General features: G+C 36.0%; 1 protein-coding gene across 4 annotated transcripts in view; it reads right to left on the bottom strand.

The window, feature by feature from the left end:
* The window catches only part of NAA16 (N-alpha-acetyltransferase 16, NatA auxiliary subunit), a 71,121-nt gene that overhangs the window by 34,365 nt on the left and 14,168 nt on the right, over nucleotides 1-22,588 (bottom strand). For 3 of the 4 annotated variants that reach the window (XM_074564666.1, XM_074564679.1, XM_074564671.1), the window contains 7 exons: nucleotides 21,481-21,585; nucleotides 17,446-17,603; nucleotides 16,207-16,341; nucleotides 9,957-10,110; nucleotides 8,323-8,442; nucleotides 6,065-6,160; nucleotides 2,254-2,360 (listed from right to left, as the gene is read on the bottom strand). In XM_074564666.1, coding sequence (XP_074420767.1) covers nucleotides 2,254-2,360; nucleotides 6,065-6,160; nucleotides 8,323-8,442; nucleotides 9,957-10,110; nucleotides 16,207-16,341; nucleotides 17,446-17,603; nucleotides 21,481-21,585 — 875 coding nt within the window. Of the gene's footprint in view, nucleotides 1-2,253; nucleotides 2,361-2,776; nucleotides 2,925-6,064; nucleotides 6,161-8,322; nucleotides 8,443-9,956; nucleotides 10,111-16,206; nucleotides 16,342-17,445; nucleotides 17,604-21,480; nucleotides 21,586-22,588 lie in introns of those variants that run through there. The other variant, XM_074564688.1, reaches the window with a different exon arrangement.

Below are 22,588 nucleotides of genomic sequence, written 5' to 3'. Positions count from 1 at the left end.
AACCTTCGTATTTGGAGTCTTTCTAAGCAGTCTAAGTACTGAAGATTTTCTAAAACCTCCCTGAATAGTCTTCACTTTGATCTGGGCAAGTCCCAGAGTTTTGCAGCTCCATGTACCTGAAGCTAGATTTCGCCAAAACCCGCTAACTAGTATTAGTAGACTACAGTCTGCTTTTAAATCCCTCTGTATTTGTGCAGGTATTGAGTTAACTTACATTTTCCTTTCCTACATATAAAATATTGCAGGACTTTGTTTGAGCTAAGTACATATAAATAGAAAACATCTATTAATATAAATATTGCTTATTTGACCTTTTCCCAGAGCCATGGTTTATGAAAGATCCTGGACACACCTGGACTTCTAGAAAGAAGGAATTCTCTAGGCTTAAAAACAAACTCTTCATAAAATAGTCATATCTATGCCACTTCAAAATACAACTGCAGTTGACTACACCAAATTACACCTGTTTCCAAAGAAATAAGAGGGAACTGCTCATTCCCAACCTGTAGAGAATTGAGTCGTTTCCTAGGTATTTTGTAGTACATGTAACAGGATCCTGACCACAATTCTTTGTATTTTCAGTCAAAATGTACCAATAATTTATGTGAGAAGCTAGAATTAAGCACCAACTTAGACCAGTCAGATACTAACATGTAACATTTTCCTGAAAGGTGTAGCACACATTAGTTTGACACAATTTTCTGCCCCCTAACCCCTAAGTTATAGCGATTCTAATATTAACTGTCAGAGACTAAAATTAAAGTTTCAAAGTCCCTTCTGTTACGCTGCAGTTTCATGAAACCCCAACCAAGTGAAATGTGAAAGAGACTCTCTTGGGAAAAGAAGGATGAGAAGGAAGAGGAAAATGCTTTTGCAGAAGTTAGCAGTGCAAACAAAACCAAGCATATTTGGAAGTTGTGAGGCTCTTGATTTTAATTTTAATTACTTTTTAGTATTAAGTTCTGAGCACTGCTGATTTGAGTCAGTGAAGATAACTCGCAGCAAGGCAGCTTTCTGGGTAAGTCTGTCCCAAAACATGGCAGTCCTCATCTTTTTTACCCATCATTTCAAAAAGAATTAAGTGCTAAAATCTTTTTGCAAGCCAAATGTGTTTATTTGTATCTTAACTTCTAGATTTTCATACTTCAAATAGCAGAGAACACTTTCACAGCACTGTCTTTCTGTCTAGGTAGTCAGTCTATCTTAATTTTAAAAAAATAATTCAATCCAGTTTCAGAAGTTTACACTGGAAAGTCTGCATTAGCAGTAGGCACTGTAGAACACCTTGTACTATACACAATACCAGAATTTACTAAAATTATGTCAACCATGGAGACATAGTACAGAATACATTCTCCAGACATAAGCATATTAAAAAATTCATGGTAGGACAACTAACAAAGAGGCTCTTTGAAAGAAGAGTAATTTTAGTCCAATTAAAGGAATATCCAAGGCTGGTTAAAAAGCTGCATCGTGTATTTAGGGTATTTCCAGCTACAAAAACCTCTTCTTACCTAGTCATGAATGGATTAGAATACCCAGAGTTTTTATTGCTTGTAGCAAAGATAGCAACATCAGAACAGGCTCTGGTTTGTTTTTTTTGTTGTTGTTGTTGTTTTGGGGTTTGGGTTTTTTTTTTTTGACACATTTTAGTAACACGATTTAGTTTGAAAATTTATTTTTACTATACCTTACTGACAAGCTTGCAACAAAGAACTACATTTGAAACAGTTCTAATGTGACACAATTTTGCCAAAACTCGGAGAGTTTAGAAGTGCAAAAATTAAGCACTAAAGTTTTAGCCAAAGCCTGAAACAGGAAACAAGCCTTTGTGGTAAAGAATACATCCATGCAATTCAGAAACGTATGTAGAACAATAGCCATCTGTGTGATATTTTAAAATCATGACTTCTGGTGACATCATAAACCATAAGCTGAAAGAATTCTGACACACTTGCATTCAACGTATACGAAAATAAAGTTATTATCTTTGATTTTTCAAGAACTTCAGTGCATTCTGCACCAATCCAACTTCAAATATTTTGACATCAACTGTCTACAGAAGTGAAGTTTCATACATATTAAGCATCAACAAGTGATGTTTCACATAGCACAAAATAGCACATTAACGAGAAAAGTGTTCAGCAACAGTTATTGGTAAGTTACAAGGGAAAAGTCCATACAAAAACAGATAATACATTAGAAATTCAGTATAGAAGACTTCATTAAAACCAAATAAATACTAAATTTTACCTTTTCTGGATTGTAATATAAAGATTTCAAAGTGGTAAACAAGGGTGGGCAGCCTTTACTGAAGTTAACCCTCAGGAACTTATCCATTAGTTCTCTAAATTTTTCACCTAGAAACAAAAGTGTATTTGGTTACATGTCAGTGACTACAAGTGTTGTATAAATATAAGCACTAATCGCTGTGCAACTTGGGTAATAGAGCAACTGAGAAACTGCGATTAAGGGTTTTCATCTTTCCTGTTATTTAAGAATAAGATGCTAATATGCTCCAGATTTAAAAAAAAATAAATCAGACTAAAATGCTTAAATGGCTAGTGTTTAAGAGACTGCTGATGAAGACACAGTAAGAGTCCTCAAACCTTGTAGAAGCTATTAAAAAGAGAAAGTATTAAGTGCTGGCTACAGAGGATGTAGCAAGGGCTATTTAAACAAACATTGGAAAAAATATAATGGTAAGAATAACTAAGCACTTGAATGGATTACCTTGGAGATCTTGTAAAAGCTCCATCATTGGAAGTTTTAATGATTAAGTTAGACAAATGTGTGTTAGGAATAGTGCAGATATAAATTATCCTGCTTTGAGGGAGAAGGATGGATGAAATGAACCCTCTACCTCTCTTCTAGTCCTATTTTTTATGAGTAGGACATGACTTCCGATGATAATATGATTGTTTCTGGAATCAGAAACAGAATAAAAGACTGGGTTTCAGAAGGATAAGCACCACATCAGAATCATCTTTATCAAAATATACTGGCAAAAAGCTAAAAGTGTGATTTAATCATGTTTTCAGGTAAAAATCACAGTACTTGCAGTATGCTACCTTTCTGAGAAATGCTATCTCAAAAAAAAAAAGCAGGACTTCAAAGAGAAGATATCCAGTCAGGATGAAAATGTATTCTTATATTCTTATTCACATTCTTATTCCTATGATGAAAAGTGGTTGTTTTCAGTTGTTTCAATTTGGTTTTGATTTTTTATTGGTATTGTTTGCTTTGCATAGGGATGAAGTTGCTACACTTCACTGCCTACTCTACTGTGGTCCTCTCCAAGTCTTTAAACAAGGAAGTAGCGCACTTCACATAACGCTAACATATACACATGCAAAACTGTCGAAAAACTCCAATTCATTAAGAATGCATTAATAAGTTTGATTAACAGTGTTGTAGAGATATTCAGAAAATGAGGATACTACTGCTTTGTATATAACATTGTTTCTCAGGTATTTCCACCATTTCTTAATTTCCCTACACTTATTATATCAAGCACTGTTACCAAGACTAATACGAGTACCTCATGTTCTTCTCTAGCTGTACTAAACCAAACTGCTGTACATAGAAACTCCTGCTACTTATGGAGGAGGATCCATAACTGGGCTATAAACACATGCTTTATTACACAGGGGTTAATTAAAAGTTGTTCTCTTGCACTATAAGAAACTCTCCTATATGACAAAAAAAAATATACCAATCTCAGTTTCTCAGTTTCTTCTGTTGAATTATTCTCATTTATGTTCTTGATGGAAGAATTGTAATTCAGAATTTAGGAAAGCAAGACTCAAGTTTCCATTAACTACATATATATTTTTAGAAGGCAGAACAGCTTTAAAACAATGTCTGAAATACGCAAAACATACAGCTAGGCACCCACCTATCACATGAAGCCCAGCTCAAAATTTAGTCTCTGAGGCACAGAAAAGACCTGTCCACAGGAACAGTGAATCCACAGCAGCACAAATAAATCTAAAACTGAAATTAATTGGAACAGCCTTCCTCCATAAAGGTGGTTTCTAACTGGATCAAGGAGCTGATCTATATCGAATACAAGGTTATTAAGATGCAGTGCCTGACAAAGTCTGGGAAGGGCTGCTCTTTTAATACAACCCTGCACTTTAAAGTATTTTAAGCCAGTTCTGAATCAACCAGTGTTCTTTGCAAGCAACCGGTCAGTGACCACACTGGAACAAACAGCCTCGTTTCACCAAAAATTCTACCCTATTGAAATTTGCAAATACATTTCTGCAAAAAAGTTTGTTTCTACACCTTCACATTCACTATTAACTTTCGCCAACAGGATGCCTCATCTGCTGTACTTACAAACACAAGAAATCATTTAGTAAATAGATGTAAACCTAACGTATTAATTTCTACAGGATCGAAAACGCTGTATCATGACTGATACAAGCTTAATAGAAACAAAAGTTTTAATTCCAGAAAATTCTTATGTGCTATGAAACACTGCAGAAGGCAGTCTACTTATGAGTTTTTTTCTGGACTGATTTAATAATGAATTTTGCTTTCATTTAGAGTAATACTATAGCAGGAACAACTAATCCTTATTACCAAACATATTTCTATTTAAATGAACATTAGCTGTGAAACTACACTGTCAGATATTGTGAGGTAACAGTGCAAAACATCCAGTGAAAAAAATAAATGAAGTCAACAGCAAAACACGCTATTAATAAAGACAGGGAAAAGCATTTTGCAGGTTATTTCCTTGTTTGCTATTCATTACCATAAATAATTTTATTACAAGAGGAAAACAATTACTTATCACCTAGCTTTTCAAATCTAGCCGAACTGCCTTAAAATTTGCCCTTGTGTCTTCAAAGAAACTGAAACATCTGGGACTGAGTAAGCCACAAGTGTTAACTTCAAGTCTAAATCTCTTATGAAGCAGTTAAAATCTTGTAATTTTACAAGGAGAGGTGTATGCACAGACTCCTGAGCAACAACAGAAAAGTGGACTAGCTATGCTCTGTAGCATTTAAGGTACACATATGCGGTGCTCAGTAAGTGAGAAACAGAAAACTAACCTCAGAAAACCAAAAGCATGAGCAGATACATTGGGAATTTGCAGCTGAACTTAGATATCTAGCTGTCATGAAGTTTTTAACTTGGGTACTTTCTATTTCTTTCCAAAAGTTCTCTACTGGAGCTACAGCAGCTAGACAGCTACATGTCAAGTGTAAATTTTTATGGGATTTACCATTTCATTTAGCGTCCTTCCTTCTATTTTGGATGATCATAGCTTTCTGTTTTAAAGAGTATATACATACTCACTCCAAAACTGAGGATATTTGTGCACCGTATTTCAATAAAACTTTTGAAAAGATAGAGTCACTGAAAGAACTTTGCTATAAAATTAAAAGTTTGTGCTATGTAACACTGCAGACCTGCTTTTTATTCCTATTCTTATTAAATTATCAGCACAAAGTTAGTTCATGTTGTAGATTTAAATTCTAATGGTTCTACAACAATATGTTGTACACCCAGTAAGATATTCAGAGTCACAAAAAAGATCTGGTATTTTCTGGTATACCACCAGTACAAAAATTGATAGGAAATTTCTTAGTCCTATGCTATTGTGATTGTTATATGCATCATTTACATTTTTCAGTGTTCATAAGTAATGTAAGTCAGTTTATATATAAAACATTAAAAGGTATGGGGGAGGTATATACACACGCCCCTATACTTTTAATTCAAGTGTGCTATACCCTCTACGTTTTAACTTACAATTCTTAACTTGCATGATGCAGAAGAGTTATGTAGAAGAATTCCTACAATCTATATGCCATTCCATACTGTAGTTTTATCAATACAAACATTACATCAATCGTATCACCATTAGAGCACATGAACTTTTTCTATCAATTTCTAAGACATAACAAATAATTTTGTCTATTGCAAGAAAAATGCCTAGGTTTGATTTGTGTACATGTACAAATAGGTATTAAATGCATATTCAACAGCCTGATGAAAAGTTAAAAAACCAAACAAACTATTACAGAACAGATATGCAACTTGTTACCTGAAACAAAGTTTAAAGGTAATCTTCTAGGTGAAACTGCTCTGGGATGTCTTTTACTAACTTCTTCATAAATCTGAAGCCTCTCTTCTAAAGTGCCTATTATCAGTAAATATAATAGACATAAGTAACAGAGACAAAAATCTATTCTTCTAAATGTTTAAGTGTTGAGAATTAATTTAGCTACATTTGTTATACAGTTTGGATTTGGAACAATTAAATACTTCAAGCTATTTTTTCCAGTTAATCATAAACATTACTGTGTACAACTGTATTGAAAACAAACTGTATGTACAATACACAACTACCAGCATCAATCACAGTAAAGAAACTGCAGACAGAACAATTACCTTGCACATTCAATCATAGAGTACTAAAGTTTGGTTTCTTTTAGTTACAAGCTGTGCAGACCCATTCACACAGTAGTTTGACATTCATAGCTTCAATTAACTGTTTTTCATTATGCATCTGTTTTAGACATACTTAAAGCATCCAGAGAAATATATTGTGTTTCTAAGTCATAGGCATACAAATAACATACTATGCAAGCATGTTTTTATTATAGGTCCTCTGGTGGCAGCAAAAACAAGGCACAACACTGCCAGTGTGAGTACTGAGCACCAGAACTTTTTATACCTTAATGTTTAAGTAGCTTTATTTCTGTTAGGTTTTTTTTTTCTTCCCACTCCTCCCCTTTCCCCCATAATATGCTTTGGAGCTCCAATGTGGTACAACTTAAATAAAACTAATCTGTTGCTTTGAAATGCCATTTTCACATAATTAAGATCAATTTTGCTTGAATATTTTTAAATTGATCAAGCAATTTAAGTAAAACTGAGTGTACAGATCAAGACTACGACACAACATATATTTAATAAATATGTTTGGTTTAATTTCATACGAAAAATAATTTGTCTTGTCACTGAGCTCAGACGTTGGGGAAGGGGGGGGAATATGTTACCCAGTGGCTCCAAGAGATGTACAGTTCTAAGAGTTACACTAAAATAATGTTTGGATTGGAACTAAAGCATATAAAAGCCCTAATTGAAGTCACAAGTTGGAGCTCCAGAACTTACCATGGGGGAGGAAATAGTCCTAAGACCACCTAAAAAATAAAGTAGCATTATTAGTTTTATAAATTAGTACAGTTTCAAACTACATAGGATTTTAATAGGTCAAATAAACTACTAGATTGGTTCTTTGATAAGAACTACACATTTTCGTAAACATATTTGTTATATCAAACAGAATAATCAAGTTCTTGGGTAATTTATCTTCTGAGACAATAATCACCATCTCCAACTCCATGGATATGCTAGGAAAACCATTCAAAGGGCAATGTTACCCTCTGCATAAATATAACAAATGCCATCATTTTCGTTTCCCAATCACAAGCCATATTCCCAGAGCTTACAAAAAACCAACTGTGAAATGGTTTAGGAGGAAGCTGGTAGAGAAATATAATGCAACTATAGTATCTACAAATGATATCCTTGCGGGCTTATGATTTATGATGTCATCAGAATAATTCCAATAAAATTTCCACTAATTAGTGAACAGTGAAATACAAGGAAACCACTCCTGTGTAAACACTTGGGAAAGTTACAACTGCAAAACACTTACAGTATAAATTGTTACAATATTGTAATTTAAAAAGAAAAAACAAAACCAAACAACTAGCTATTTTCCTGGAAAGACAGAACAGCAGTAATGTGAACTAGCACTGGAATAACAAAGATTTTATCACATTTATCACCTTTTCCTCCAAAGAACAGTCAGCTTAAAAAAGATATTTTTTTTTTCAGATAACCTATCTTTAAAAGGCCATCTGAAATAGATATTTGAGTATTTCTGCATATGCTCATTGAAAGAGGTACCACCTAAACAAGTTTCAGAATGACAATTTTATGTTGTGGTATATGATAGTAGTCTGACATACAACTAACTAGATAGGAATGAATTGCAATTTGGTTTCCAAGTTTGTGTGTGGCAAGGAAGTATTCTCCGTGTAAGCACATTACCAAACACCACCTCTAGCTCCAAAAAGTGAAAGACTTGCTGCTGCTATTTTCATGCATGCAAGTTTGTCAGTGAACATTTTTTTAAATGGATAAACACAACTATATCATATCCAAGATACGAAAGTACATTGTTTTCTGCCAAGTAAGGCTTTTAATCTAAAACAGTAATATATCAAACAGAAGCTTTAAGTATATCCTATATCATATGTATTTTCAATGTATCTGTGTATCTTAACTTACTAGGTTGTAGGGCCTTCTCCAAGCCTTCATAATAATACCAGTTTTCTGCATTGCGCTCAATTAACTCTTTGTATACTTCACCAGCTTCTTTCAGTCTTCCCAACTTCAGTAACATCTCTCCTAAAAACAATGCAGTAAATAACTGAATTACATGGGAAAACACTGATGGCTTTGGAGTAAAGTTTACAAAAATAGATACATAAAATTGGGCTTAATCATATGTAGATACTTTTAAAGAGGCTTTTAATATGTATTACAAATGCTACTTAAAGCTACTAAACACACAGATCAACACAGTTTGGAGCATTCAGCACCTGGGAAAAAAGTGATTATTTTGATGCTTGTATCTGAGTCTTTAAAATATCAAAGAAACAAGAAACTCTTCCTTCCAGGACTCCAACACATGACTGTCACTTTTTACAAGGCTGTTTACTTTACTACACATACATTTTTTACACCGACTAACCAGTTTTTAACCTGTTAAATGACACTGGTTTGCTACTAAGTAAGTTGTTCTACCAGGTCTGGCTTGCATAGAATTAATTTTCTTTACAGCAGCCCATACATGGCTGTGTTTTGGGATTTGTGAGCAAACACCGATAACACTACAATGTTTTCACTACTGCTAAGCAGTACTTGTAGAGCATCAAGGCTTTCTCTTTTTACCCCTACACTGCCACCCAGCAAGCAGGTTGGGAGGCAATACAATGTGGACAGCTGACCCAAACTGCAAAGGGATATTTCCTGCTATATAATGTCACACTTAGTAATAAAAACTGAGGGGAAGGAGCGTTCGGGCAGGTAGCCACTGCTTGGAGACTAGCTGGGCATCAGTCTGCTTGTGGGAGGTGGTAAGTGATTGCCTTTGCACCACTGGGGGATCTGGTTTGGTGTTTGGGGGTTTTTTTTGGGGTTTTTTTTTTTTTTTTTTTGGTGGTGGGGTGTCCCCTTCACTCAAGCCATCATTATCTCAACCCATGAATTTTCTTGCTTTTGCTCTTCCTCTCTCCTGTCCTGATGGGGGAGGCTAGAGGAAGTGAGTGAGCAGCTGTACAGGGCTTAGCTGCTGGCCAGGGGCAACCCACCACAACTGTGCAACCAAGGAGCAATTAAAGAATACATGCTATTATACTGTATAATTGTGCATATTCAGAACTCAGTACTTCAGATCCCCAAAACAACTGTGGGTTATTTTTAATCAAAAAAGTCAATTTTAGTATTCACCTAAGTAGGGCAGTACAAGTAAGTGCAAGCTTAAGGAGGAAACAAGAATCTGATACTTCAGTCAAAAAAAAAGTCAGCATCTGTACTACAAACAGTATTCTTCATGAGATTAAAACTGGTTTGTAAGAGCTCCGATTTACAGAAGGCTCCTCTAATATACACCAATATAATAATCTCCGAGATCTCTGTTCCTGTGTCAATCTAAATTAAACTACCTGCATCCACTCTCCACTTTGGTAGGGCGAGTTACTGGAGCACAAAATTGTAAATCTGGTGTTACCAGTTTCCTTATAGTAATTCTTTCAAATAAAAGATTTCACATGGTTTTTTTCTTTTACTGCTTTATTGTATCTGAAAGGCAGTCGCAAATGTTTAGAACAAAACTGGCTGAGGGCAGAAGAATGACTTACCTTTGATTTCTTCTACTATTAATTTATCACATATTTGCTTTTCATATGTCTCTATATGTTCTAAAGACTCCTGAAATAGATCTGCCTCTCTCATCACTTGATTTTGATATAAAATCAGTTCACTATATTCATAATCTATTTTATTAGGAGGAATCTGCAGGGGAAAAAAGCAATAGGTTAGTTAACATTTACCCATATATCAACTATATGCAGTATTACAGAACACAAGATTCAGGCTACAGAATAAGTCAGGTCTATTTATATACCCATCCAAACATTCAAAATGTGAAACTCCTGTTATTCGCAATTAAATTAGATTCACTCAGGATGTTGTTAGAGAACAGTTCAAAAGAATTCCTATATTTCTCTTATCTCTATCACTGTGGCGAGCTAATTTAAAAAAGAATCCTTGCCTTCTCTCATGCAATTCAGTAAAATTTGCAGAGATCTTGGTAATCTTTTCCTTCTGAAGGACTCATGTACTCCACAACAATTTTGACCTAAGTTCTGTAGGAAATTGCTGGGACATCACAAGACTCATTTTCAGCATAGCAAAAACTCCGGATTAAACTATTTCCAAGAGCAATGAACCACCCAAATACTAGCCGTAGTTTGACAACTAGAATTTTTCAGACAGGAAGCTTACGCTAGTTCTCTCTAACCAAGTGTTCTTTTTCCTGCAGTTCAATCCCCCGGAAAACAGAGCGCAGAAGCATGCAAAGAGCATTTTCAAGCAACGGGTAATTATTTTGAGGTTTGCTGCCAGTTGTATACTGAGGACTTTGCCTACAGGCTATACAAGACTAGTGGGTCATCCACCTGCCAGTGATACATCAGCCACTGGAAGAGGATGACATTCAAAAGTATTCCTTTCTAGGGATAACTCCCAAAAGTGCATTTAGGCAATGAAAACTCTTGACAGAGTTATAGTAATTATTTCATATGAAATACTCTTCACTAATATGCACAGAAGCTACTTCAACCACAAGTAAATTCCAAGAATTTCAGAAACCAAATGCGGAAGTCTCCAGACAATGCCCAGCTGATCTATGCAACAGTTTAATATATGAAATATACCGCCTAAATAGAAATTGTAGAAGTAAAGACAGTTATAGTCTACATGTTTGTTGTTTTTAAATAAAAATGGATAAGATGCAGTTCAGTTTGATAAATGTTACTGATGTTCTTTCCCATGACAGTAGATACTTTGTTTCTTCCTGAGCAAGCAACACTTTGAAGTCAAATTGGTCACCAAATGGTTTACTGTTACTTTTCTGTTCCCTGAGTAAAGCTTTTCCACTATCTCCTTTAAAGAACTAAGTAATTTAATAAACAACAAAAAACACCCCAAAACATTAAACCAGTTGAAATTAACATTCATATTAGAAGAATCTTGTCCTAAACCACTACTTCCAGTCCTTCCCTAAGCACAGATCAATTTTATGAGATTTAACATTTCTGTTTATGTGCTTTTTGAATTTTTAGAGGCAGCTTTTATAGCTGTGAGCTTTTAGAAGATTTCCTTTTAGGTAAAAATGTTCTAAAGACAGCATAACTAAATTACAATATTGTAAAGAAGTGTATATCTGACAAAGAACATCAGGTTTGGGGCTGAAAATAACAGCATTAAAGTATTTTTTGCTAACTGTTAATGTATTATAGCAAATGATGGCTAACGGAACAAGACTAGACCTTGTGCATACTAGTCAGCAGGCAGCATGAAGCCCTACCCATTTCTTTAAGTATATTTCCTCCATCTGCAGCTCCATTTCTGTTCCCACCTTTGCTCAGTTTTTATCCCTATTAAACATTGGAAGGCACTAATAAAAAAAAAAAAACTTTGTTACCTGGAAAGCATTTTTAACTGCTTCACAGAATTGACACATGCAACAGGGATTAAGCATTTAAATATGTCTTCCTGCAATACTACGAAACTGAAACTTCAGAGCACCAATTTAGTTTTCTCCTTGACTTCCCTCAAAAATATCCTCTCATACAATATAATACACATATCTAAAGTCTGCAAGTAGCACAGCTTTTTGGCATGTCATGAATTGGTTTTAGGCCTTCAAAACAGAATACCCCAACAACCCTTAAAAAAAACTATATATATATATTTATATAAAAAGAGAAGAAACATGTATTAACCTATTCTGGCATGGCAGGACTAAGAAAAGAGATTATGAAATCTCAAAAAAAAATCAAATTAACTCCCTCTTACACATAGGGCAAATCCACCAGAAGGATACTGTGCTCACTGTCACTACCAGAGACATTTTAAAAGCAGTTTTAGAAGTCCATTTTTAAAGAGATTTTGAAAACTCCTCATGATAATGATGATTTAAACATGCAATTCATCAGAAGGCAAGCAGCTTATAACCCCAGTACTTTATCTGAATAATCAGATTGTCTTATAAAGAATAAGACATTCTATAAAAAGTTTTTTTCCACACCGCTGTTATTGCTGCACAACATCTTTACTCCTCCCTCCCCCCAGAATTATGATTTTTGCACATGAGATGTCCAACTTCCTCTTGAACTCAATTCTGCTGTTTCAGAATAAATTTCTTCCTCTCCTGGACCAAAAAAAAAAAGAGTCAACTTTACAACCACAGATGCCCTAACATAACTGTCACTGAAAGAATGTGACAAGATGCAGCCAAAACATACCTAAGAGCAGACCCCCAAAATTCCAGAGGTTTTCTGTCCATATCTGTAATTGTGGGCCTGATGCAGAAATTAGGAATAAAATAAAAATTAAGAATAAAAGTTTTATTCTGGAAAAGAAGGAAAATGGGACATACAACAGTAAAACAAATTGCATAGTTGTTTTACACCTTTGATCCCAAAATTTAAATTCTGAAGGGACTCTTAAATCATTTGATTTAACTTGGACAGCACAGGCTGTTACATTTCCTGCAGTGATGTCTGCATTCAACCACATAACCTGTTTTTGACTGAAATATTGTGCATCTGGCTAACTTGCAGCTTTCAGATGACAGGCAGTGTTGATCTGGATACACTAAGAGACAGAAAATTCACCATTTCCAATGATAACTTAGCCATTAGAATAAAAACGCCAGTGATAAAAAGTGATTTATCTTTTGAATTTGTTGCTCAACTTCCTGCAGCTACTTGTTTCTTTATTTTTCCCCACTAAGCAGTCTTTCTGCTATCATTCTTCCAAAATACAGAATCTAAACCGTACTACAATCACCTAGGGTTTTTTCCTGCCTACAGTAAACAAAGAGAATTCTCTGCCCTTCACTAGACAGCATTTTCACTAGACCTCTTATCTTCCCATATTGTTCCTTTTATTTTCTAACTTTTTAAGAACAGGGTCATCAGTAAGTCTTGATCTCTCAGTAATCAGTGCTATATAGAGAAAATCCCTGCTTCTCCACAGAAATAAGGGTGGCTTTTGCTTTTCACCCATGAGCCTGCACTGAGGAGCAATTTTACAGTAAGCTAAGTTAATCTGTCCGCAGTCTGGATCAACAAAGGCAGTTCACTTCCCTCTATTATTCCCCTTCCTCTTTCCCCTCTCACCTCACAGTTGTTCAGTTCAGCCAATCAATCCTTCAAAAGAGTGATTATTTTTCTGTCACTTTGGCTTCCTGAACCAGCCCTCCACGAGTCAACCAGTGCTGCACAAGGAAGCAGTGGGAGCACACAGGAAAGAGTCAGACTGCTGGCTTTGGCAACAGCTTGTAGTTAGATTAGCTCCATTATTTTGTAATACTGCATCTTTAAATACTCACCTACAAACTCTAAAGTTCCTTGATCTTTTTCTTAATCTTACTGCTTGGCTTTGGCTGTGTTAATTCACATCTGAATCGACAGAGCTGCTTGAGTAATCCAAGTAAATGAATATGACCACCCTACATCACCATTAATCACCAATTATTACAACAGAAGCATTTTACATGTTACATTTACTACTTTGTTCATTAACAGTAAACAGTATCAGACCTAATACAGATTGCCATAAGACTCCCTGAAACCATCAGTCTGTTGAACCTTCCCATTCACTAGTGACTTTGAAACCCTTCAGTCTTTCAACCCTCCTTTTGAACCTTGAACACCCAACACCCTTTTATCACAGTCACATGCAATATTCTATCAAATCAGTCACAAAAGTTCATCTGTGGAGTTGGAGTGAATACAAAGGACAGGGCAAGAGGAGAGATTAGAAAAGTAAAGTAAGCAAGAAATGTACCTCCTCAAAGATCAATGGAGTATCCTGAACTCAACCATTTTAAGTGCAGGACTGTTAAATACATAGAGACACCACAACTAGTACATTTGGGGACTATCATGGAAGAGCCAAAGAGTGGCAAAATTGAGCTGTGAGTTTGCTTGGCCTCTCATGACTGTTCTGGACACAACACATTGATATTTCTCTTCCAATGGCTGGGGGTCTCCATGGGCCTGCACTCCTCAGGGGAGCTAGCACAGCAAAGCACCAGAGTCTCTACTCGCAGGAGAAATGATACTAATGCGGTGATCCTTATTTTTAGTGTTTTTGGGGAGAAAACACAGTATACCACTTAACTGTCTCTACCAGTCTCAAAAAAGAGGAGAGGCTTGATATAAATAGTTTTCTATAAACTCACCTTGTCCAAAATTTCTAGTATATTTCTGTCCTTAAATGCTTAATCAGCTTTTCCACCATTTTCCTGTCACTGATACTATGCTAAGCAATAGTTAAACAGCTCATACTGTTCAAGTACAAACCATTTTCCTATTTATGGAAGTTTACCAAATACTTCCAGTTTTACTAAAAAAATGGCATGAGAGCCTAAGATCTTCTAATGATTTGTTTTAGGGTGAGACTGAAGATCGTGATAACTTGCACAGCCGACTCAACTGATTTAATACGTTAATCTACAGTAAATGGTATTTAAATCCAGCTTAGTCACTAGACTAAAGAACTATCATCATGTCTGCCCTCAAGAAGCATATTTACACACAACCTTTTAGAAAAGACAACAACGTTAACAGCATCACTTCCATTCTCTCCAAGTGGTCAATACCACTCTTAAGCCCTTTTAGTCCTTAGAAGAGCCCAAATTTCTTACACTTCATTTGCAGTTTTTCCATCTATTATAGATTTTTTTTCTAATTCAAGTAGTCATTTAGACATTGAACTCAGATTGGGCTCTGCTGACTCATTCGAGAGCCAGGACTTTTTGGCTGTCAAACACTCATAGAGGATGACCCAGTTTTCATTTAAACTTCTTGTTTTCAGTTTGTATTCAACCTTGAAGTTACAGCTCTTTTGAAATACTAAGCTATATATATCCCTGGCTTGCAACATCCTTTGTTTGACCATGATACATGACCAAGACACAAACACTGGTCGCTCACAGCAATTAATTAATTTCTTTTTTTACAGTTAATCCCATTCTGGCTGTACAAGATCTCAAATGCAGTTCTCAGAAAGGATGCGAGATTTTTTGTTTAAAAAAGAAATCACAATCTATAGGTCAAGTAATAGCTTAGTATCTGCACATGTTAATTCCAACACACCTCTCAAGCTGAATGCATCTATAAACATGGTTTTTCTTTCCATGTTACAGAATAATCAACACATCCATTCTGTTCTGTTAACTCAGATTTTATAGTTCTGAGCTACCAATAACAGAACATGGGAATGGTCTCTCTTAAAAAAAAGGTTATACTCGGTGATTTTAGCATTGTACCATTTGATTTGTTCCAACAAGTTTCAGTAACACCAAATCTTCTCAAAGAATTTTCAGCTATGGTTTCTTTGACACCAAGTACTGACTTTAAGAGTGCAATATACAGATGCATACAAAGCAATGAAAAACTTTTTCACATTCTTTGTGGAGGTGTAATGGCATCCAGGCTATCGCAGGAGAGGGCACATGAGCACATCCAACACTAAACAGTATTTTCTGAAGTTTTACCTACTGTAAAGGGACAGGATCATCACACGTTTTCTTTAGCTAGAAATCTCAAACTTTAAGTTAGTCCACATCAATCTACCCTTATATCCACAACCCTAACAGCCTAATGCAAAGGGGAAAAGTATTCCTGTATTATTTGCATCAGCTGCTAAGCTCTGGAAATCTTACCGCTCAAACCAGAAAGCTCCACAAATAGCAAGTTCCTTCTCTAATTCTTAACTCATTCCTAGTTAGTTCTTCATAATTACGAAGAACCAATTCCTCAGACTGTGGGTCTCATACAGACAGTGTTCTCTGTCCAGAATAGAAAGTCTTACCTGTTGGGTTTTCCTAAACTCTTCAAGTAGTTTTAAGGCCATATCATAATCTTTTAATAAGTGGTATGCAATGGCATATCCAATCCAGGAAGCCCGTTGTGTAGGGCGCAGCTGAAGTAGCTGGTATCTTGTCTCCTTCGGTGATAGAAAAGCAATTTAAAAATAAGAGATGTTAAAAAAAAGAGTTATTACATCTTTATCACAATTCACCACCACTACAGTTAATCTTTTAAAAGCCCTGGGCCATTTTTGGAATTCTAACAGCATGGGAAAAAGCAGCATGTTTCTGTCTCATAAATCTCGGAGCTACATACTAAATATAGAAGTCATACCACAAGATCGTTGGTACACAAAAGGTGCCATTTTCAAGACTACCTCTTAAGGGCCTACATTATTTCCAAAGATAGAGCTTTGAAAACTCCAGGAGAGGTTTCCATTAGAAAACATGCACTCACTGCCACTGACAGAGCAGTCCCACCCTCCTCATACCCAGGCAACAAGGTCCTTAGACTTATGCTGCTGCAGGACTTCTCAGACCCCCTTCCTGAGTCAAATCACATTCCTAAATCAGTTATTCCCTTTTCTTGCATGAGTAAATTCAACATCCCCAGTGAAGGAGGCCAACTTATGCCAAAGCCTACAGCCCAGCCCTCTACTTCACATGAAATAGAGGATGGGAGAGGAACAGGACTTTGCCCTTTCACAGCCAAATCAGTTCAGCCATTTTGAAACCACTAAATCTGTTTTTAGACAGATTATAGGGTTTTATTTATGATAAAAATCAGTATTGGGGTTCAAGAAATCAGTCATCGTGGGGCGTTTCCCCGCATACTCCAAGAAACATGTCAGTGTCTCTCTTAAAAAAGAAAAAAGCAGCCACCTTCAGTATATGCACCCAAACCATCATTTGCAGTACTTCACAATAGCACAGTAAGTACTGTTACTTGTTCAGCTTTAAGTCATCCTTTTTATTTTAGTGAAAAATGAGCTGAGAGCTACAGTTTTAAGAAGTGATCCACAAGTCAAATTGTACAGAATGACTGTACTTCTAGTTCTGTTCTCAACTTTTATGGAGCTCTGCTGCAATATGTTTTCATGCTTTCCTAAACAAGAGCTTAAAACACTTCTGAAACAGCAAAACCAAGTAGCAACAGAACGACTACAAATGAAAGACTTAATGGAGTAGAATAACAAGAGAATGCTAACAGCAATAAGTGGGAATTCAAAGGGAATACTTACCCTGTATCCTTCTAAATCCCTCATCTGAATCTGCAACAGAGAGAGATCTCTCAAGATCTGTAGATTATCTTTATCTAGTTTGAGTGCATTCCGGTAACACTTGATGGCTTCATCATATTTCTTATCAGAACGTTGCAAAAGACCATAGACGTGCCAACCTAGTGCACGTTAAGGAAAATACATTCAAAATTTTCACAAAGTAACTGCAGTGCATTTGTGTTACAGACTAAACAACGTGACGCCTTCCTTGAAGACCACCACCGTTATAAATTAAGTCTGATTACTGCAGCCAGACTTTACTGATACATTTTTAAATATTAAATGCTTCCAAATAAACCACCACCTCATTTAAAAGTCTTCTAAGCCACATTCATAACGCCCCCAAAACAGTTATAGAAACTAAATGATCCAAAACCTACAAGCTTCAGAAGAGTTATTCCTAGACATTTATTGTTTAAAACATACTACTGTAATTACAGTAAGAATTCTTACTCTTAGAAGTATCTCATTCTAACAATACAATTGTGTACAAGTTTTACTTTTCCTCACTTGCCTATCTGTAACCTCACTTAGTCTCCAGATTTTACAGTAATGGATACACACAGAGCTACATTTTATTCATTGACAAAAGGAAATACTAGCATTTCTGTGTGTCAGAAGTCTTTGTCACATTCTCAACATCTCAGATTTCCATCAGTAGTGTGTCATTTCAATAGACTTTCCTCTCACAAGCATCTTTTTTTGTCCTGGAAAGATTCTGAATTCAAAGTATGAAACCAACGTATGTGAGAGCAACGTGTTACACTGTGTGTATAGTTTACTTGACATGCTCTACCTTTTGCTACTCCAGGTTACTGGTAGCTCACTGAGGCAACACCTTCCACAACAGTAAATCTGAACTTACTTTGCTTTTCAAATTAGAAGTGGCTAAACAGTTCTCTCAAGAAGCTGTCCCATGTGCCCCGAAGCAGCAAAACACAGCAAATCTTGGGGGGAGGTATATGCATCCTTCACCCTCTTCCAACTAAGATGGCACAAATAACTCATAGTGTTAATAACCAAAATATTTAAGAGTTCTTATGCTACTGAACTGAAACAGAAACAACTGTTCCCTCCAAAGATATTAACATTTTTAAACTTTGTATCTCAAAAAGTTGAGAAAGCACATAGAAAATTCAATGTGTTAACCTGGTCAAATTAATCAAAGAAACAGAACCGTAAGTTCCCTCTTTCTTAGAAAGACTTATGTCTTCTAGATATGAAGATACAAAGCAGGTCTGTAATTATCAAGAAGAAAAGATATATGATTCTGGACAAAAGAAAAGACTTGTGAGAATTAATAGGCTGAAGGAAGCTTCCAATACATAAGCAAGAGACCCTGTTTTGCCTTTCTACAACTTCTTACACCTGCCTCAGAACTACTGATATTTTAGATTCTCACCTAAGACAAGACAATTCAGTCCAAAAGAATTTATATGCACTTTTACAGTGTACTTAGACTAAGATAATGCTTTGAGTAATATATCAGGGATCATTACCACTCCTGGATACAATTGGTAATCTGGCTTAATCTTTCATAAATCATATTCTTCACCAAGCAATCAAGTAAAGAAAAGCATAAACCCATCCAGAAATAAGTGTGTACAGTAGTCAAGACTAAGCATAAGAAATTTTAACAGCTGACACAAGTCAATTACGCACAGTGCCACCAATTTATTCTAGTAGACAGCTCTGAGTAGTCTTGCATGTGTTCCCATAGCGTCCCAAGTGTAACGTGGCGCTATCTGAAACAGTTATTCTTGAAATAAGTGTAGATATCTGACCAGATCATTACTCAAGTTGTATCCAAAAAGGGGTCAGAATTAATCTGTAATTTGGCCAGAAAACTTCTAGATTTCTAAACAATTTTACAGCAGCCATTTTCCCCAAACCTCAATATGGGGAACTGCAGAAGAATTAAAATCTTCTACTCCTCCTTAAACATCAGAACACTGAAGTGACCAGCTGTACTTTAAACACCCTCTACCAGGTGTTTTCTAAAAAGCACAGATGACGAAATACACCAAAGCACCTTCACCTGCTACCACAAGAACATAAGAACGCAGAGATGTCTTGTACATCCTTGAAACCAGCTAATGGAATGAGGTGACTTTAATGGCTACTCCCCACCTCTCCCTTTAAACCAAATGACAGGCATTAAGCTCACATAAAACAGGAAATGTAAACAATTATTTTAGAGAACCTCCCAAGTTCTGCTTAGATAGCACTGAGGATCAACAGGCCTTCAAGTTTTCATCAGAACTTCATAGCTGGTCACAAGCCTTTGGCAAAGTATGTAGCAGAACCTCTATTAAAAATCTCAGCCTCAGATCTCAGTTTCTCATGGGCTAGAACATATATTCTCCTAGTCTTGACTCTCCCCATGTACTGGAGCCCCACCATCAGGAAACATTCAGATATTTGGGTAGTGACATTATGATCATCAGGTGCACCTGAAGTATGGTAATAGTAAAAGAGGTTTGCTATTTCTTTAGAATTTACCAAGAGTTGATAACTGAACGTACTGTGACAGCCTGGAATTAATTCTTTATCAGCTAGCTTGTGCTCAGTAGAGAAGCAATTCTGCATAGACAGATTACTCAAGGGGATTTTCTGTAGAGCTATAACAATACACTTAAATGCAAAAAGTTGGAACTCCTTGCTTTGTCAGAGCTAGTTCTATGGACGCAGCAAGAACACCACCACATTTGTGCCTAATAGGATTTAGATGAGTTCACACTTTCTCTGAATTCAGAAAACAAAAATCCTTGTTGTTTTCTTAAGGTAAGTTTAAGAAGTCAGCAAAACAGTGATAAAATTCACTAGAACTCATTAAAAATATCAATGTGTCTTTTTAAAAAAAACAAAGAACAAACTTGTCCAGGAAGAGGGTCCCTTTGACCACCCCACCCCCCAAATTAGATCAGAAAAAGCACATATCCCTCCCGGATTTACATGGAAGTCTTCCAGACGGTTTTAGAGTTGGTATGAACTGCAGAGAAGAGTTAGGGATGCCGATCAATCCCACTCTGGAAATTTGTTTAGGAATCAGAATTCCCCACAAACTCTCCACTACCTCACCCAGATCCTTTTGCTTCCTGATTTAAGATGCAAGACTTCTTACACATACATTAAAGTTGGTCTGGTGTTCCTTAGCTGTTCAGCTTTTAAGATCAAGAAAGTACAAATTGTCCTTGACTGTTCTATGGCATACCTCTAGTAACTCTGATAACCTCTATAGCCTTAGAGGTTTTTCCCAATCTCAAGCTTCCTGGATATTTAATATGGGAATGGTGCAAACAACCATCCCTTTGTCTTAACTAGACGGCCATCTGAAAGTGTTTCTTTCAACTGTGATACTAAAGGAAGATTTTTTTTTAAAAATGTTAAAAACTTAAATATTTAATGGTAAATTTGCCCCATAATGTGCAACTCAAATTCACACAAAACAAGTGAGGCATTCTGTGCAAATCTGAAGTAGCCTCCTATCTGTGGTTTAAACATAAGACAGCTACTCCCGAAGCTCTTGGGTAGCTGTTAAGTTATTTCACAGATATAAAGTTTTCAATGACAAGTTCAGAATAGAGTAGTAGTCATCAAGCCAGTAGACCTAAGCCATTATCTAAAATTTAGTGTCAAAATAGCTATTTTCAGAACACCTCTAGACTGTATTTCGTATACCTTTTTAACAGAGAAGAAAATTTTAGAAAAGGCCAGATTTTACAAGTCATACCTACTCTCTGCAGAAAGTAAATATCATAGATGGTCTTTTCCTAAAAGGCATTTTTCCTTAAAGAATTTGCAAAATTGTAGAAGGAAAGTAAGACTTCAAGTATCCGATTACCATTTAATATTCACTGTACACACCTTATTTTAGACTGCTTTTATAAAGGCCACATTATGTACTTCAAAAGTATGCACTCATGTAGCAACAAAATTATACACAGGAGTGAGAACTTACAGCAAAAAGATCAGGTTTTGTATTACAAAGGATACAGACATGACTCTTTACATCATTACGAAGTCCTTTACGAACAAATTCATATGCTTCTTCCTTCTTCCCTAAACAGTTCAAGGTCAGTCCTTTCATCGCAAGCGTCTCTGTAAGACATATCATATACTTATGTTTCTGACTTCCCATATGCCAGTTTCACAGTGCAGATACCCTTTGAAGTTGTTACACAGTGAAGTTCCCCATTAAATGATAAATTTAGATCAGGACAGCAGCCTAGCACAGCTGAAGACTGTTATATGGAAGCATTTCCTTTCTTGAAATTAGTCTTAAAAAGACCACTGCAGAATATCATGCAGATGTCATGAACACAGACAACATAAACCTTTAATAAATATGTTTAACTGGCTTTAAGGGAGTTAATAATAATCTAAAGCAATTTTAGAGAGCTTAATGTGTGTTAAAGTTCCAGGTACACAGAATGAGAAAAATTCATCAGGTTGTGTCACACATAAGAAACAGACCTCTGTCACAGTCAGTTCCACTACTACAGGTTGCTTACAAAGCATTAGTTAAGAGAAGTATATTTTCTGCTACAGTATTTTGGGGGTAAAAGACCTTCTCAAAGTCATAGCATTTTAATCAACATTCCAAGAGGCACAAGATGCCACATAATACTTTGGTACTACTATTGCTTCCCCTCTTCCCCCATTAACTAACATTGTGGGCAACACCTTGCATGCAATGCATGTGCTATGCCTGAAACTTGTTCCAGATTCATATTTTGGGGTGGTTTTTTTTGCTAAATAAGAGACCACTTCTAGTCTCTGCCAGAAGATTATGAGTCACATTTTCATCATAGCATTTTGGTTTTCCTCCAATTGCAACCTTTTCCCCAGTATTAATGGCAATGTCCCATCAGCTCAAGACCAGCCATAAGAGCAGTTTGAAGTTTCATTGATAAGGTCTATCAAGCGGTTTAACACAGTTTTCTGTAAAAGTACATGTAAAGGGAATGATGACCCGAAGTGACCCAAAGTTTTTGTTTTTAAGTTGTCCTACATCCACACTATAAGAACAGAGAATGCTAGAATGATACCTTCCCAATAACATCAGGAAGCTTGAAAAAGAATATCCCCACTGTGGGAAGGA

The sequence above is a fragment of the Larus michahellis genome, chromosome 1 (genome assembly GCF_964199755.1).
Source record: "Larus michahellis chromosome 1, bLarMic1.1, whole genome shotgun sequence".
NCBI lineage: Eukaryota > Metazoa > Chordata > Aves > Charadriiformes > Laridae > Larus > Larus michahellis.
Note: the sequence above shows the minus strand (reverse complement) of the source record. Positions and strands in the feature narration are given on the sequence as shown.